This window comes from Mesoplodon mirus, assembly GCF_964341445.2.
Source record: "Mesoplodon mirus genome assembly, chromosome: 3".
NCBI lineage: Eukaryota > Metazoa > Chordata > Mammalia > Artiodactyla > Ziphiidae > Mesoplodon > Mesoplodon mirus.
The window spans coordinates 194,795,354-194,814,298 of record NC_138978.1 but is presented as its reverse complement, the minus strand read 5'-3'; the positions used below and the strand labels follow the sequence as shown (position 1 = coordinate 194,814,298).

Below are 18,945 nucleotides of genomic sequence, written 5' to 3'. Positions count from 1 at the left end.
AATTATGTTATTACAATTAAAAGTGGGATAAATAAGAATGTACAGACTTTAAATAATAGACAGGATACATGAGTGGAAAGATAGCACAGAAATAGAATGGTAACAGTGGGGGAGGAAATCATTTATCTTTGCACCTCTAGTTCCCAAAGCATGCCTGGCACATAGTAGGTCTCAGTAAATGTATTGTGACTGACTCAAAAATTTGGGTGACTAAATAGTAGGTGTGAAGCAGTGAATATATATTAAGAAAATCATATAAGAATCTAACTGAATAAAAAAATTGTACAAAGAAATGTGAATAAATTTGATGGTTATTTAGGATATATTTGATGGGAAGTATACAGAAAAGATTCATCTCAGACTACATCCTAGACCCTAATATTCTTGTTTTTTAAACATTACAACTTTTAATTATAAATGATTTTGTGATTTTATATAAGTCAACCTTAATTTGAATATATTAATGGCCTCTAAGATTATATTTGAGTTTTCTATACTGAATAATTTTAAGTATCTATGATGTACTATGTTAGAACTATACATTTAATAAATTTATTTTTTAAAGCATTCTGAATTACTTATATTATTGTTTCAGTTTTAATGAACTATATGAACACATACATATATATTTTTAATTTAGTGCCCCAATGCCATACCTGATCGGAATACACTCCAGCCTCATAGAGGTGAGTATTTTTCAGACATGAAATGGTGATAACTATTATTTTTATGAATTGATTTAAAACAGTTGTGTTTTGAAAGAGTATCAATTGAATAGTACAAAGAAGTGACTAGTTGCATATTTAGAGTGTACTTACATGATCATTTTCAAAAAGGTAGTGTTAAAATAATTTTATTTTAATTAGTATGCAAAATGACCATCTTCAGTGGTATGGCACCCATTGAAAGTAGGTTCTATTTGGTTGAAGTCATATGGTAAGTTTTAAATACTAAAAACCTTAGTCTTTGATGAACCACTTTCTTTATGGAACTTGAGATCTTTTATATCTATTTCTCTTTCAGAAGAAATATTTCTGTATTTTGAAAGTGAGAATTTATGTAATTATGAGTCATAAAGGGAAAGTGTTTTTATTTTGCAAACTTCACTATAATTCAGTGTATCAGTGTTTTTCAAAATGTGTTTTAATACACTAATCATGAACTTTTAAATTAGAATATAGCTTTGTAAGACTTTAATTTCAGTCCTGTTGGGACTTAAAATGTAGTTTTTTTGCTTTTTTTTGCACTGTCATTCGAAAATGACTTTTGTCACTTGTTATCACTGTAGTGAAAAACCTTGAGCTTTAAACACCTTGAACTTGAAATCAGTGAGATTTCCAGAGAGGACTTATTGTAAGATTAGCTTCTAAAAAAGTAAACAAAAGACTTGGGTCAGTTGCATGGCATCATTATGCCGGCTGATTTGTTCAAATATATTTCTTTTCTTGCTGGTTGTTCATATTGTACTTTAACCCAATTTCTAATAAGCAACTTTAATGAGTTAGATTTGGTTTTCTGATGAGTTGTTGTCATTGTATATACCATCAGTCCTCACTTTGCTGATCAAGGAAGAGCCTGGTGATTATTTTTAAATTCCTGAGCATCCTTTGTGGAGAGAGTCGTGCTTTAACCATTAATAAAGAATGCATTTTAATGAATTTTTAGTAGGTTTAATTCCTTTTTAATTTTGAAGTCTGGGTTGGATAACATTATGACTATATTTTGTCAATTTTTTTTTTTTTTTTTTTTGGGGTACGTGGGCCTCTCACTGTTGTGGCCTCTCCTGTTGCGGAGCACAGGCTCTGGACGCGCAGGCTCAGCAGCCATGGCTCACGGGCCCAGCCGCTCCGCGGCATGTGGGATCCCCCCGGACCGGGGCACAAACCCGCGTCCCCTGCATCGGCAGGCGGACTCTCAACCACTGCGCCACCAGGGAAGCCCGTATTTTGTCAATTTTTAGAAAACAACTTCTTACAGCCCAAGGTACTTGCAGTGAAAGGACAAATTGTATAAGATAAAACATGAATAAATAGGTATTTAATCTGTTATTAGAGTGTGGAATATATGACTGGCATTTTATTCATCAGTAGTTTGACTTTTTGCAAAATCTAACCATGGTTGGTTGGTATGGTTTCAAAAAAAGTCATCAAATTTGATTTTGATGTTAGTGCACGTATCTCTTCTTATGTAATGTACCTAATAGAATACGTAGTTTTTATAATACATTTATTTATACAGATGAAAAATATTTAAAGTAGTTGATTGTACCTGTTGATGTTGTTATTATTATTTTTACATAATGATTCTAGACCTACTTTTAAAACAAATGATTCAGCTTTTCCAAAATATTGTAGAAAGGAGTACATGCTTTAAATATTCAATTCAATTTATCACATGTTTATTGTACGCCTGTAGAGAAAATCAGTCCTTTTTTAAAGGAGCAAATTTAAGAATTTTTTACTCCTTAGAGTATTGTCTTGGAGAAGCAGTCCTTTCTAACTTTAAATTGGCTCTTATTAAATGAGACTGTGTAAAGCCATGATTAGATCAGCTGAAATCTCTGTACCTTTTATACTCTAGACTTATCAAACTGTCTTAATAGCCAGTTTTATTTGGTTTAATAGTGAATGAGAAACTATAATAGGAACTTTAAGAATGTCTTTAAACCAGTTGGGTACCATTTAGTAACTTTCTTCTTAATCTTTTACCAGGTGATACAGATCGTACGTTTCCATTTTTATGATGACATTATTACACAGATTTTTTTCACTAAAATTCTGATCTTTTGTGCTTTTTTATTTTATATAAATGGTATTATAATTAAAATATAAATATATATTTACATATTTTATATATGAGACAGAACTGAATAATTTTTCACATTTGTTTGGCTGCAAATACAACTAATTTTTTGTGGAGGAAGAATCAAAATATTCTCTTCTCTCTCAGTCAAGACAGTTTCAACACTTTCTATCAGTTTTACAAAGACTTTTAAACATAATTGTTCAAAGACATGAAATTAATGTCTTTCTAAATCTTTTTTAAAAATCATTTCTATGCGATCATAAGTAAAAGATGACTAGAAATCTCTTTTTAAAATGTAAATTTGCTTCTAAAATAAAGGACAAGGGCATTTTGTTCTCCCTGAAAACTAGACTTTAGGGATGAAGTCAAGGCAAACTAAGGCCTGTAAGTGATTGGGAATAAATCAGTACAGGCTACAAATGTGAGGGTTATCTTATTTGTTTTAATACACAAAGGGTTCTAGGTAAAGTGTTGACCCAGTTTCACAGTATCATGTGGCTGCTTCCACCATGTCCCTTCCCTCACTCTGTGTACAGAGTGTACAGGTGTGCTGGCACCACCTGGAAGGAGGATGGCATGTGGAGGATGCCAGGAGTCTCACCAGTTCAGCATCTGCTGTTGTTCTCAATAAGACTTTGTCTATGTCCTAATATTATTTTCTTATTTTTGAAGAAAAAGCACACTGTTTTTACCTTTTCCCCATTTTCTTACCTTTTCCCCATCCAAACAAGTTGATGAATTTTATGAGACATAAAAATATGGGACAGAGAAAGTGGTGCCGTTTTATATGCCATATGACTTTTCACTCCTGTTTAGAAAAAAAATGGCTAAAGCCTGATTTGGAGGGAAATAACAGAGAAAATACAATAATATGAATTTTTAAAAAAATATTTAAATTACATGCTATCTTCTCCCCGCTTTTTTGCTTATGTAGAATTGTTCTTGTTTTAGGGAAGCCCAGTCTTCTGATTTATTGAAATGAATACATTTTCCATTCTTAATGAGCGTTCCCATTAACAAATTTTAATATTCAGCTATTATCAGACTTCTTAAAACTAAGAGAAACTTTGAAAAAGGTATACATTTCATACTAATGCTAATTTCCTTTACTCAGAGATTTTTTTTTTAACTTTTTATTTTATATTGGAGTATAACCGATTAACAATGTGATAGTTTCAGGTGCACAGCAAAGTGACTCAGCTGTTCAGAGTTTAGTGTTAGCGTCATTACAAACATTTTGGGGTCACATAACCATTACTCTATGTTATTTAGATGAACTCATTTCATTCCCTGAACAATACGTCAGGTTTCTGGATTTTCTTTACACTTTCTGTTAAAAGGGCAACTTAGAATTGAAGATGGAAATCAAAATTATGATACACTTTTTGCATACAGATGCCATTAATATAAATATAGTTTTTGCTCATAGGTTATTTTTGTAGTTATGCTGTAGTTGATTTGTAGATAACCACATATTTACATATGTAAATCTTTTTTACATATATGTATGCACATGGAAAGGAAATGAGTTTATTTATACATATTTTGACAATAGTATCACTGTTATAAGTTACTTTCTTAGAAATGGCCATTTTCTGAGTCTTACTTTAGAATAATTATAATGTCTTTTACAGGATAGAGTTTTAGAATCACGTGCCCCCTTGAGAATGCATATTCCACATAGACATTGTGGCTATCCTAACACATAAGAATTCCCTACTCTAGACTACCATTTTCCTAGCAAATTTAACATTCTACCTGATACGCAGAGATTTGAAATTCTAAGTGGATCACAGAAATTCCAGTCTTGGCTAACTTAAAAAATTGGCTTGGCCAATTTAATATTAAGCTCTTTAAATAATCTGAAAAAATGGCTATTATTCTAGAATGTCACTTTTAAAACTACTGCACTGAAATTAATTGACCAGTTGCTGGTTGACCTATGCAATTAGGGAATTCTGGGTTGATGGATATATTTCATTAATGCACACCTTACTTATTTTCATTAGGAAATAATATTATTTGCTATCATCTAGATAAGACTACTAGAATTATATGATTTGTTTAAGTAGACATATTAGTTTAAATAAGAAAAATAAACTATAAATATTTTCCTTCTTTAAGGATAAAAATTTAGTAAATTCTAATTTACTATCATTTGTGCATATATTGAGATAATTTGACCATTTGACTAAGCTTTCAAACAAATATGACAAGTCAAATAGTTAATCTGATAGGCTATTAAATTTGATCCTTTATATTAAATTCATGGGATAAACATTACTAACAATAAATTCCATATTACTGCTCTCTGTCATTTTTTCTTACTCAATTTCACTTGTCATCATCAACTTACACCAAATTTACATGGAGATATAGAGAAAATATTTATTAATTTAAAACTTACTTTACTACTTAGTAGTCATATTTATTGTTTTGTGTTAACCCCGCAGTATGATTTAGGCTAAAAATAGCTATAGAACTGGCCACACGTTCCTGTATCATAGGATTGAAATTCAATTGGTAAAATTTAAAGGATATAAATTTTTACAGTTTAATATAGCCATGCATATTTTGTATTTGTTGTAGTATCTCTTTGGTAGTTAAATTACATTCAGTGTCTCCAAACTATTAATATATTTAGATGAGTAAACATGGTATTTTAAGCATTTTTAGTCTTTCTTTTTGAATGGTTTAGACAGACTTTCTCATAAGGCAAAATTGTTTATATTCTTTTATGATGTAGAATTTTCCTTTTTTCTTTTCCTAAGGATAATGCATTAAGATAATTTTCTCTACATATCTAAGTTCATTATAGCTTTGGAAGGAAAATATACTAAGATGTTTGTTTATAATTGTGTTTTTTAAACAGAGAGTGAAAAATAAATCATTGGAGGATGTGGTTATGTTAAATGTTGACACAAACACTTTAGAATCACCATTTAATGACTTGAGCAGCCTACCGAGTGACGTGGTAAGTCTGGAGGATATTTTGTGGTGAACAAGCATATATATGTTTTCTCCTGGACCCTTGAATCACCAAGAGTTACTTTCCCATTTTTCTGTCTGAAATAAAAGGGCTGAACATGAGCATGCGGTGTGAGAGGAGTCAATGCAGAGTCTGTCTTTCGTATTTTTACCTTTTGGCAGTTGAGGAGATGTCAGATGCAATATCATATTCCTTATTGTAAAAGTAGGATCGTAATTAAAAAGCTAGATGCATTCATTAGGCAGAGTTTCTTTAAACATAAGTCTCTTCATCTCATCTTAATCATTATATTACAAAGTAGGCATTTCTGTCTGCCTAGTGGCATGTCTTGCAAAAGAATGAGAGAGTTTTTGAAGGCAAGAAGAAGAAGGGGGCCAATTATCGGCTTTTGCTTCCCTGCCACCTGCCAGCGCTTTTCCTTTTAATTAATGATCTGATGGCACTGGTCAATATAATAAGAAATGCTTGTACAGTTGGGGTCAGAAAATTCTGGCTTTGATCTCCCTCAACTTTCTGAAACATTTATTTGTTTTCTCTAAATTATTTCAGTTTTATTTTAATCCTTTCTATCCTGCTGAGGGCTGCAAGAATGAAAACCTACACTGTTTGTCATTTGCTCTGGCAGAGCAAAGACTGCTTACTTAGAATTCTATTTGTAAATTAAACTGCAAACCCAGTTTGTCATAAAAGACATCTGATCCTTTTGAAATGACGAAAACTGTCTTTTGTCTGTAAAGGCTGATAAATTAAGTGCCAGCTCTCTTCTGGTCTTTGATCTTGCAGAGGTTTGTGTGTGTATGCATGTGTGGGTCTGCAGCTTATAATAGGATATATTCTGTATTTTGTGTTAAATAGTCTCCAAAGTAAATTTTCTGGCCTTCGTATTCCTTAGAACAGGGTAAAAATGCAGATTGTACTGTTTCTGTATATATTCTAATAGCTATTTTAAAATATCTTTATAGCATAGTTCTAAGTTAAAATAACTCCCCTTTTTAAAAAAATCCATTGTTTTTTTAGCTATATTAAATTCGGGAATAAAAAACCTTTAAAATATATATTTTTTTCTGTAATACTGCAAGTACTTTGAAATCACTATTAGAGAGCTTGAAAAAAAAGAATAAAAAAAAATCTCAAACTCAGAAAATACAGTAATACTAGCCTTGATTGCTTGTATGGCTAGTGATAGGGAAAATGTGACTTTAAAGTCAAAACAGATTATTTATGCCCATAAATAACCTAAAATACTTGCTGACCTTGAAGCAAATTAAATCGAACTACTTTATCTAACTGTAGTAAAATTTATGCTATGTATGAACAAATCCAAACCCAGGCCGGTGAAGAATTATATTATCTTTTTCGCTCATTATAACTCGATTGCCTCATTATAAAGATTTTGCAGAAGCTGCTAGAAAGGATTAGAGTTGTTCATTTAGAAATCCATCAAAGTATTCTTCACTGGATAGGGACATAATTATGAAAATAAAGTCCCAACTTTTAAGAATGTTTTCCTTATGTGCATGTAGTTCCTACTATTAATTCCCTAAGAAGAAAGGATTGTTTATTTTTTTTTAAATGAGGAAGGATAAGAAAGAGAAAGAAAAAAAAAGAAATCAGCTTTTTTGTGTTATATTAAAATTTTTATAGTCAGCTCCAGTGATAGCTGATTATTTCTTCGAGAAAAACAATCTTTAATAGTAATTTTTTGATGAGTGATTCTTTTTAAATTGGGAACCTCTACTTTCCTAGTAGAATTAGTTTGATATTGAAACATTTATTTAAATATGTGAGGAAGTTAAACAATATTCATGAAATGTAAAAGCCTAAATATATAAAATGACAAGAGGGACCATCTCATTGTTTATTTATAAGCAACAGTTAACATGACTGAAATAGTAAAAAAATATGCATAAAAAGGAACTCTGCAAGGTAATGTAGATATAACTAAATATATGCTCGGAATTAAGGAGCACAGACTTAGACAAATTTGAAGAATGAATAAACTGAAATAGTCCTGAGGTGGAACTAGGACTATCTACTGAAAGTATGAGATGTTTTACAGTTAGAGTCATTTTGTAAAAATGTTTCAGGTGATTGTTTGTTTAACCCAGCTCTAATAAATTTAGCTTTTTCATCAGTTTTCCAAAGCTATCCCTTATAGTAGGAAATACGATAAAGTATCACATCATACTTGCTATAATTGTAAATGTTTTAAATGAGCCATGTTAAAAATCACAAATGATCATACTGAATTTTTCTGTGACTTGAATTCATAAAATATACTTGAAGCCTGAAAAATATTACAGTTGGTATTGTTTGATAATTTAATAAATTAACTGATATTTAAATGGGGGCATTTTAAAATCATTCACCAAAACATTAAAATTATGCTTACAGGCTAGATGACTTTCTGTGCATGTGCACTTTATTATCGTGTCAGCTTGACCAGTGGTCTTGGCTGTTCCAAGGTCAGTGGTCACAGTTGTCCTGAATTACTAGTTCTTTTTTCCTGTGGACCCTCTGCTGTGTTGCATGCTGTAATCTTCTTAATGGCTTCATTCCAATATTCACACATAATATTTTAGATTTATTGACTGTTAGAAATACTACCATGCCAGTAGCAGTTCCGCTACTCTTAAGGTATTTAAAATTGGAAAAATAAATCAGGCCAAAGCTTTCAGGAATCCTTTGTTTTCCTTAAGGGAAGGGGAAAAAACTCTCTTCCTGTCTTCTGACAAGAACAGTTGTTTTTCGATTTCATCATTTCACTTTAGATCTGGATCATTAAAAGAAAAAAAACAGATTTTATTGGGAGTGATTTTAACGATATTGATTATTACATGGAATAACTTTTAAAAGCATTAAAATATACTTTTGCAGTTTTTGTCTACGAATACATTGTGATTTTTTTTTTTTTTAGTGGCTGTGCCAAATATAGGTACCTTCAAACATATGTAGTTTGAGTGTTTTGAAATGAAAAAGTAAATTTTAGGGCTATGTAAGAGTATCGATTGCAGTTAATGTTATTGTGCTATGTTTTTAAGTGGGGGCAGAAAGAGCCAGTTGTATTAAATATAACATTTGAAATCTCAAATGGGTTCATTTTAATTTAGGAAAATGCATTATTGAGACCCCCTCCATTGCAAATATATACACAAATTTAGTTTCAATTACATAATTTATAATGTTGTATTTCTAAGGTATTAGTGCTCATTTAAATTTTTATCATCAATAACATTTTAAAAAGTAATTTGGAAATTGTTACTATTTCAAAAATAAATAGGATGCCTCACTTGTGAGAAAATTAAGCTAAGTAAAGTTATAATGAGATACAGGAAATCTGTCTTTATGTGAATATTAAGTTAAAACAATTATAAACTAACTCTTATAGAAGAAAGCAGGTTAGAATTGACGTCTGAAAAAGTTACATGCGTTAGAATATTCATTACTAGGAAAACAAATTTTGACCAGTACTGCTTAACTGTTTTAAAATAATTTTAACTTATTAGACTGTAAAAAATAATATACTCTGAGACAGATCAATATACTTATACCCCTATGTTAGATAAGAGGATAAAGCCACAGAAAGTATGCTGTTAATGGTATGTCTAGATAGAGCTTTAGTTCATAGAAGTTGATCCTCTGACTTATGCCCCAAGCACTAGAGCATGGTCTCTCTCATATAAACGTGATACACAGTGCAATGAGTAACTCTTAAAATTTGATACCGAAGCTTACTCTCCATTCTAATCTTGTTACAGAAATATCATTATGACCTATTTGATTTAAATTAGGATTGTCAGCACTGTTTTAAAAACCCATTTTCATGCTATATGTAATGCCATTGGAAAACGATTTTCTATTTTCTATTATGAGCCTGTGTAGAAAATACAGTATGTACACTGAAGAGTTATTGTACCATTCACGGTAGGCCACAGTATGTTATAGGACAGCAACATTTAGTATAAAGCATATTTAATTATTAAAACACTGAAAAGACCTTTTTATAAAATAGTCATTTAAAATACTGGGCGTCTTATACTGAGGCTTTCAAGTATCACACCAAGGACTAGGTTAATGGTTTTACCATTACATGAAAAGGAAAGACACAAATTGCTCCGATTAACTAAAAATCATTACAAGCCTAAAGAACTAGAGAAAAAAACCCCAACTCTGACTTTAAATTAAAATTTTCATATATCTGTATTCAAGTGAGTTAATTAGTTTGGGAATAAGTTGGGAAAAGAATTGGCTTTTTCAGAGAATTTTTAAAAATCAGCTTAAAAAATTAAAGTGTATAAACAAATTTAACTCTTACAACCATACAAGTAAGTCAATAAATATATTTAATTCATTAGATATTTCCTCTAATCTAACATGAAGGTTTAATATGTTAAATTGTCATAATATATGTTATAAAGAGAAAAAAAAAAGGCCCCAGAGAATATTTTATTAGTTCCAGGTTTGCCACAGCCATGCTGTAATCCTTATCTCCTTCAGCAGTGAATGAAGTCCCCAGCAAACCGGTAGAGTGTCCAGGTTACAACTGTGTTACAGTTTCACTCCGGTTCTGGAGTAATAGACGGGACATTTTTTTGTTTAATAGAGTAGTCTCCAGGAGACAAATCCTGCTTTCAGTTTGCCCCTGAGAGTAGTGTTTTTAAGGGTATTTTCATCTGACTTTCATAGTAATGAAAGGGAGAAACCTGGAAGCCGGTTTACTATCTTTGTGGCTCTGCGTGCAGCTGTGTGTTTCCTGTCCCTGGAGAAGGAGAGCAGGTTGTGATGGCAGTCACCGCGCTCCTGCACCCGACTTCGGCTGTCACGGGGACTCACCCTTCTTCTAAATAGTTACTTTCAGAGATGAGATTGTTTACAAAAAGGTTTTTTGTTTGTAAGTAAACTATGAACAGATCCTGCTGTTTTTTCCTACTGTTTTCTTGGTGTGTATTTTTTAATATAAACTTTAAATACCAAAGCATAACAAAACAAAAATTAAACACTCAAGCTCTTAATTAATTAGGCCTCAACATTTAAAAGGTCTCTTGTTTTTCTCTTGGCTGCATGAGAGAATCTGTGCCTCCCTCTGCAGGACCCAGCCCTGTGCGGTTCCTCCCTGCACGTCTCTGTACATTTGCCATTTTAAAATTGATTTAGAGTTTGCTACTTCTAGTGATTTTCAGTGCTCATGAATTTCCTTGGCTTTCTCGTGGCCTTTCATTTCCATCTAAATTAGCCAGCTTTTCTCCTAATGTCTTTTTTTTTTAATTTATTTTTGGCTGCGTTGGGTCTTCGTTGCTGCACGCGGGCTTTCTCTACTTTCGGTGAGCGGGGGCTACTCTTCGTTACAGTGCACGGGCTTCTCATTGCGGTGGCTTCTTGTTGCGGAGCACGGGCTCTAGAGCACAGCCTTGGTGGTTGTGGCGCACGGGCTTAGTTGCTCCGCGGCATGTGGGATCTTCCTGGACCAGGGCTCGAACCCATGTCCCCTTCATTGGCAGGCGGATTCTTTACCACTACGCCACCAGGGAAGCCCCTCTCCTGATGTCTTTTTTCCTCCAGTATTATCTTAATAATGTGCTCTCTGTCTTCTTATGGCCAGTATGTGTGTATGTGTGTATATATATGTTTTTGGCTTTAAAATAATTTAAAAATTTGTTCCTTGTTTTTTAAGTTCTTCTCCATGTTTGAGAGACTTTTTGTGTGCGTGATGTTGTGAGCACTGCCGTCATAGTGGTTTCCAAATCTTGGTGATATGATGACTTGATGGACTTCTCAATGAATTTTGTTCCCAGGCACCATCACAGATATTCTGATCCAGTTAACTAGAGAAGTTAGTGGAGCAGCATGCCTTGGACAGGTTAATTTGTTCATTCATTCAGCAGATACTGATTGAGCACCTACTGTGTGCCTGTGTTGTGCTGGGAGTGGAGTGGACAGGAAGCCGTAGAAGCTGTGGTCCTGAAACTCACATTCCATTATTAGCTGAACCCAACCACAGGGCCACACCAGGTCATGGTGATCCTGGGAAATAGCTGGGTTTACCCAGCCGGGTTAACCAAGCACCGGTCAGAACTTAAGATTTCTATTACCGAAGAGAGGGAGAGTGGCCGTTGGTAGGCTGACAGCTGTCTCTGCCGTAAGCGAGCCCAAATGAAAATAATGGTAGCCAAGCTGAGAGGCCACTCTTACCCGCCTACAAACTAGATCTGCCTTTTGAGGTTCAGCTCAACATGTCAAAGCACCTGAGTGCCGAACTGGCCTGAACAATGAGTATGAGTAAGGTGGGAGGAGGAGGAATAGCATATACAACGGCTCTGCTGTTGGCAGATTCAGGGAATGGAAGGAAGTCCTGTATAGCTGCGCTTAGAGGAACAAAAGAGAGGTTACTCAAGTGAGGTGGTAGAGACAGGTAGGAGTGAGAGCGTTATCTACAACTATTTTCCCTTCAGGGGCATCTTAAAATGAGTGGAAGGTCTGTGCTTCTTGTTCAGGACCTCCAGACTTTACTGGGAATTCACTGGAGATTTGTAGCAGAGGAATAATAGTGAGATCCACTTTGACTTCTAAGAATATCATCTTGGGTTCTACGTCCTGAGGATCACTGGGTGTAACGAAGCAGAAATGAAGCAGGAAGAGCAGTTCAGAGACCATTTGCAGTGGTCTAGGTGAGAGATGGTAGTCGCTTGAACTTGATAGTGGCAGGGATTTGGAGAAAAGCAGACAGATTTGAAATCTATCTCAGAGGTCGAACAGCTGGGGCTCAGTGATTACTGCTTATGGAAGATGAGAAAGGGGGCAGTGTTGAGAGGACCTGCAAGGCACCTGGATGCACGGAAGTGACACTGACATTGGACTTGAGGTAGAGTAAGAGCAGCTTTGGTTGTGATCATTTTAAGATGCCTCTGAAGGGAAAATAGTTGTAGATGACACCATATTTTAGGCTTTGAAAGGTAATTTAAGCATTCAGAGAAACAATGTCATGATACCCTCTGGGAGTGTATCATATGTTTTTCATTTAATAAATGTTAAAGGTTACTGTTTTAATCCTTAGAAGCATGTTAGAAAATTATACTAAGAAGGAAGGGTTAATTTTATTGCTTCAAAAACTGAACATTAGAAGGATTAAAGAAGTGTAGGGATTTAATATCTGATTCATACAATGACCATAATATGTTTCATGAAAGAATAAATGACTTTAACCTTGTAACTTTTTTATAAAGCAAATAATTATTTGAAGCGTTAACTTTTCTGAATGTACGTAGTTTCTAGAGTGCAGCTTAGTTAGGAAAAAGGATACTTAAAGACATCACAGAGATGTTTCAGGTCATGTAGGTTATCCAAATGTTATTCCTGAACATTTATTTTTACCTTCTGTTCTTTACCCTGATGTTTCTCTTTGTGATCCTAAAAAGTAAAATTAAAATTTATGGGTTACAGCAATTGATTTATTTTCCTGAGAAGACACATCTAAAAGTCAAGAGAAAATTTCTGTCACTTCTCTGAAAAACTCAGCTCTTTTATGTCACCTCCCTTCCTAACCCCCGGTTGGCATAATTGCTTCATTACTCAGCCCATGTGCACGTGGCTTGCACTCTTCTATTTATACCTGTTTGCTGTGTTTACTCATGTAATTCCCTCCTTTTATTCATGGTCACTTAGTGCTAAGAGGGTAAAAGTGGAGAATTGGTGGTAATATTATTCACGTTGCAGTGAACTCCCACTGGGCTCAAACCCAGGTTATAATTCCTCCTGTGATGGCTGCTTTAGAAGCCTGGATTCTCGTTGTATGAAAGGAATTTGAACATTTGAGAAGAGCAGTGAAATGACGTTTATTCTGAAGTTTTTTTCACTGTTTAACTTTTTTTTTTTCGCAGGGGAGGTCTAGTACGATACCTAATTAGACTTCAAAAATAATTTATATAGAGACTAAAAAATGTCATAATAAAATAAAATGTCAGTTTTCAAGTCATCTTTAGCCATCAGAGATAGAAGCTTACTTTGTTAAGAATAAAAAGAGAAAACAATTGATACTTTTGCAAGATCACATGATAGGATTTTGTGATAATAGCCACGTGACCAAGGTTCCAAATGCTTTTCTGAATTCAGTTACATGTGAGTATAAACTTCAGGGTCTCATGGAAAGATGTACATTTATGTCATAACTAAACTTAGAAGTTTGGAAATTAAAGCAGAAAATGCTATTTCCCAGACCAAGTATTTTAAATAAGTGCAGAAGATATATCACCTTATTTATAGATAAAAACTGCTAAAAGCTATTTAGCTCTGCAAAGCGTAGTGGTAACTGGTGATAATTTACTCCAGTGGTCTAAAGGACAGGAAAATAGCAAGGCTGACACGATCATTTTATGTTAGAGTAATATCCTAATAGCTGAAGCTGACTATTAAAAAGCACCCTCATTTTTACAGGCTGTTTTTGAGCGCTCACTGGTGCACACAGAAATGCTTAACTCAGATGCCTTTCTGTTCTCTGAAAAGCAGGAACCACCTCAGACCTACTGGCAGTCGAAGCCCACCTAGAATAGGTCAAGGAAGAACTCCTTATATGCTGTTTGTAAAGGTTGAAATAATGTAGAAATAGGCAAAGGAAAAACTTAACCATATTTCTTGCTAGTCTCACATGTCTGTATGCAATTATATAGTATGCTCATATAGAATAGCACGGTCCAATAGAAATATAATATGAGCCACATATGCAATTAAAATGTTTCTGGTAATCATGTTAAAAAGTAAAAAGGAATAGGTGAAAGTAATTTTAATAATGTATTTTATTTAACCCAGTATATTCAAAATACTGTTGCATCATGTAATCAATAAAATTATTGAGGTATTTTGCTCTTTTTAAGTCTTCAAAATCCAGTGTATTTTTTTTTTACACTAATAACAAATCCTAATTGGGGTAGTCACATTTCAATTGCTTGTGCGTCTGGTGGCTACCGTTTCGGACAGTTCTAGAACAGGTATTTTCTTCTTTCCTATTTTCTATAGAGCTCTTGAGGAAGTTCAGGAGCTATCACTGACTAATTTTGGAAGTGAAGGCTACCTCGTTATCATTCGGTTAGGAAGGGCCTGAGGCAGCGTGGTGAATACCCTGGATAACTTACGCAGCAGCGATTAAGCAATCAAGGACTTGGGGTAATAAAGGGTGAGGGATGGTTTGACTTGCCTCCAGTCTCTGGGAGCACATGTGTCATGATTGTCCTAAGGATTCTTAATTTGTGGAGAACTGAATTGTCACTTCCAGATTTTATAGAAAAATACATCTTGAGGAATTTTCTTTTACAAAGATACAAGGCATGACATTTTTAAATGTTTTTGGTTTTCTAAAGTAAAATTAAAAATAACCCAGTCATTTTCTTTTTATAATACTTTGGAAGACTAGAATCTTATGCTGTCCATCTTAAGCCTTTTTAGGGGGCAATAATGAAATACGTGTATTGATTTTCATCCCCATTGTTTTTTTTTAAAGGCATTTGAAACCTAAAAAATAACATTATTACAGACTTAAGAATAAAGGACGTCAAGTCAGAGGTTTGTTTTTGCATCCTTCAGCTTATTTATTTTTGAATATGTGGGTTACCTAAAAATATGCATTAATTGAGGTTAGATTTTAATAATAAAAACTTCTTCTTAAATGAATCCTAATTTATGCACTTTGTGGGCTAAATGAATTAGGCTCTAAACTTTTATCTGAATCTATGGAGCTTGGATATAAATTGAAAAGATCACAGCTATGGGGAAAGACCTATACTGCAAAGGCCTTTCTGCATAGATTATGAACATCATAACTCAATAATTTTTTCAAAACTGTGGTTATAATTGGACCCAATGGGGGTCTCTGTCTTTGATCAGATCACAGTAACTGTGACTTTACACTGGAAAATGTCACTACTGTGAAGGTTTATCACCTGTAGAGCTGGTCCTTCCTCTGATGCTGTGTTCCTTTCTCATTAGCATTATTCGAAGTTTAGTTGTTAATTAGGTTGACACTTCAATTACAATCATCATCCACAAGAGTAGTGAGGGCTGCTTGTATAAAGAAATAAAAATATTCCTCCTTGCATATATATGTAAAGGAGGAATGACATTGTTTTGTTATCTGGTAGTATCGTAAGGGTAAGAACATGCTCTGATAAGGGAACAGTCCAACCAGAATTTGTCCCATCAGTTTTTTCTTAAGAAAACAGAATTCCTACGTGACTTTATGTTCCCATGTAGAGCATTGACAAGTAATGTATATGAGCATCAATGGTATTTTTTAAGTGTACAGAGTGTAGTTTTTATTATCTGTGAAAGGAATTGGTCAAGTGAATTGGATGCATAGGAACAGATCACATCACCTCCCTTTTTTTTTTTGTTTTTGTGGTACGTGGGCCTCTCACTGTTGTGGCCTCTCCCGTTGCGGAGCACAGGCTCCAGACGCACAGGCTCAGTGGCCATGGCTCACGGGCCCAGCCGGTCCGCGGCATGTGGGATCTTCCCACACCGGGGCATGAACCCGTGTCCCCTGCATAGGCAGGCGGACTCTCAACCACTGTGCCACCAGGGGAGCCCTCACCTCCCCTTTAAAAACTAAGAGTGCGCATCAGGAGGTTGATTACTATTAGAAAATACTCATCTAAGTAAGGGCTGTTCATAAATAGCATGCATTCTCTAAAATACACACAACCTGAAATTAAAGGATGCAACTGTATGAAAAATTATAACAAACATAGGTGCCTTTTAAAATTTCACAAATTCCTAGATAATACATTTTTCTTTGATTTTAAAACACTATTAACGTGATTACTGGTTCATAAGGCAATAACGCTGACCTCGAATCCTGCATGTGGTGGTGGAGAAAACTGGACAGAACCGGGTTGAAATCTCAGTTTTGCCACTTAGTAGCCAGATATTGAGGGCACATGTTTGAGCCCCTGTTTCTTCATAAATGGTAACATGAGTACCTTTTATAGAAGACTCTGAAGATCAGATGGGACAGTGTCTAACGAGCACAACACAATTCCCCACTTGTGGTAGGTTCTCAGTAACCTTAACTTCCCTCCCCTCTTTTTAATCTAATAATGGTGAAAACCATTCGACAAATGACTGTAAAATTATTTACATATACAAACGAAGCTTCCAAAAATAAAATTAACTAGCAAGCAGTCGAACGCTACCCAACCGGCTTCATCTCCAAACAAGTAGACACATGTTGTAATTGCTAAAAATCTGCAGAAAAGTGGCTCACAAGCAGTTTACTGTAAAATAATTAAAGCTTATTTATGTCAAGAGGCCTTGGGAAAAAAAGAGAGCACAAACCAATTTGCATTAGCACATTACTGTGGGCCCCTGCTTTCCTTTCAGTTAACAGACCAGCAGGTGCTCCCTGCACTTAGAAGATAAGCTGTCAGGCAGAGGATGAGGCTCGGGCTGACCTGCACACGCTACAGTCTGCCTGCCCATTGGGCTCGTGCCTCGCTGTACCAATTTCTGAGGTGTGAATTTAACGGTTCCTCTCTGCCACGCAGGTCTCGGCCCTGAAAAATAAACTAAAGAAGCAGTCTACAGCTACGGGGGACGGAGTGGCTAGGGCCTTCCTGAGGGCGCAGGCTGCTTTGTTTGGATCCTACAGAGATGCACTGAGATACAAACCTGTAAGCGTTTTATTTCATCACTGTTTTAATGTGCTCTTGTGTGGTTCTTTGGCATGGGGCAGAAAAAGAAACATTTTAATATCCCACCCGAAAAAGTATCGTAAAGGTTTTTGAAAATACAAAATAATATGCTTTAAAACATGTTCTGCCTCCAGTTTCTTGACTTTATGGTTTTAGTTCTTTTAGTAAATAACCCTGAGTTAATATTTCCCACATTCTCTTGCATAGAACCTTGTTTATTGTTCTAAAATTGGAATTCTTACTTGTAACTAATCAATGAATTGTGTTACTACGTCTTAGAGTAACGACCCAATCTTGTTAAGATTACTAAGAAATTAACCGGACAGTTGGGTTTATTAGATTAGAGTTTAGAAATGACAAGTATAATGTGAAAGTTTAAAAATATTAGAACTTGAACATTTTGCAACATTTGGAAACTTATTGTCTTCCTAATTCATAACACTTTTCTAAGTGGGCTTATCTATTTAGCATATCCTAGCTCACTTTGCCATTTCTTTCTTGTTTTAATACCCCCCAAATGATTATTATGTAGAATTGTAACCCAAGTTGTTAGATGGTCCAAAAAGGTGTAAATTAAAATATGTTTTCTTCTCTCGGAATTATTGGTTAAGCATGTTAGTCTGATTTTACTAAAATGATTACACTGCCCTTTCATGACCAGGTGAATAAATGTATTAAAAATATTGAGTTAGTAATAAGTAATAAGACCTGTTATCTAATGGGTATTTCACCATTGTTAAGGCTGTGTAACCTCGACCCATTTCTTTAGTCTCTCTCAACTTCCATCTTATTTGTAAAGTGAGAATTCTTATACCTTCTCTGTCTACCTTTCAGGGTTGGTGTGTAAATCTTGTCATAAACCATGAAGCACTAAACAAATGTGAATGGGTTATATGCTTTCCGAACTGACTTCTAAATTAGTAGTTCCCACCCAGTGGCTCTTGTACCTCTGAGGAGTTATTGAGTTAGGCAGATCAGCTACTGTCTCTGGAAAAGTGCAGGTGGTCTAATTTGCATGCTCATCTTTTTGAAATATGTGTGTATTTTTTAAAACATTATATAGAACTCATAGTACCGTACAGAGTATATGTATCTCACATGGGGGAGTCTTCAAAAATTATTGACGGTGATAGGGTCTCATTCTTTACAAGACTGGAAACCAGTCATCCACACTACAGTAGAGCATAGTCATTAAAATTAGTGAACATCAATTGAAACAGAAAAATGGGTTTGAAAGACAAAATTAATGGTTGATTTTAGATATCAAATTCTTTGAAAGAGATTGCTTTCAAGTTTTACAGTCCAGGAGGAAAGTTAAAAGATCACTTTGCTTGAATTTTGCCGCATTTAAATACTTAATCTATAAGCTACATTTTTCTTGTCATTTTCCTTTTTAAATTTGTAAAAGACTTCAGATTTGAGGAAAGCAGATTGAGGAGAAAATTTTCTTAAACGATTTAAATGATCAGTGTTGTT

The 18,945-nt window shown here is 34.4% G+C and overlaps 1 protein-coding gene across 5 annotated transcripts in view; it reads left to right on the top strand.

Annotated features, from left to right (window-relative positions):
- The window catches only part of DENND1B (DENN domain containing 1B), a 261,440-nt gene that overhangs the window by 148,624 nt on the left and 93,871 nt on the right, over positions 1-18,945 (top strand). For all 5 annotated transcript variants that reach the window (XM_082615047.1, XM_082615049.1, XM_082615048.1 and 2 more), the window contains 3 exons: positions 641-686; positions 5,678-5,779; positions 17,323-17,448. In XM_082615047.1, the coding sequence (XP_082471173.1) occupies positions 641-686; positions 5,678-5,779; positions 17,323-17,448 (274 nt within the window). The remainder of the gene's footprint in view (positions 1-640; positions 687-5,677; positions 5,780-17,322; positions 17,449-18,945) is intronic.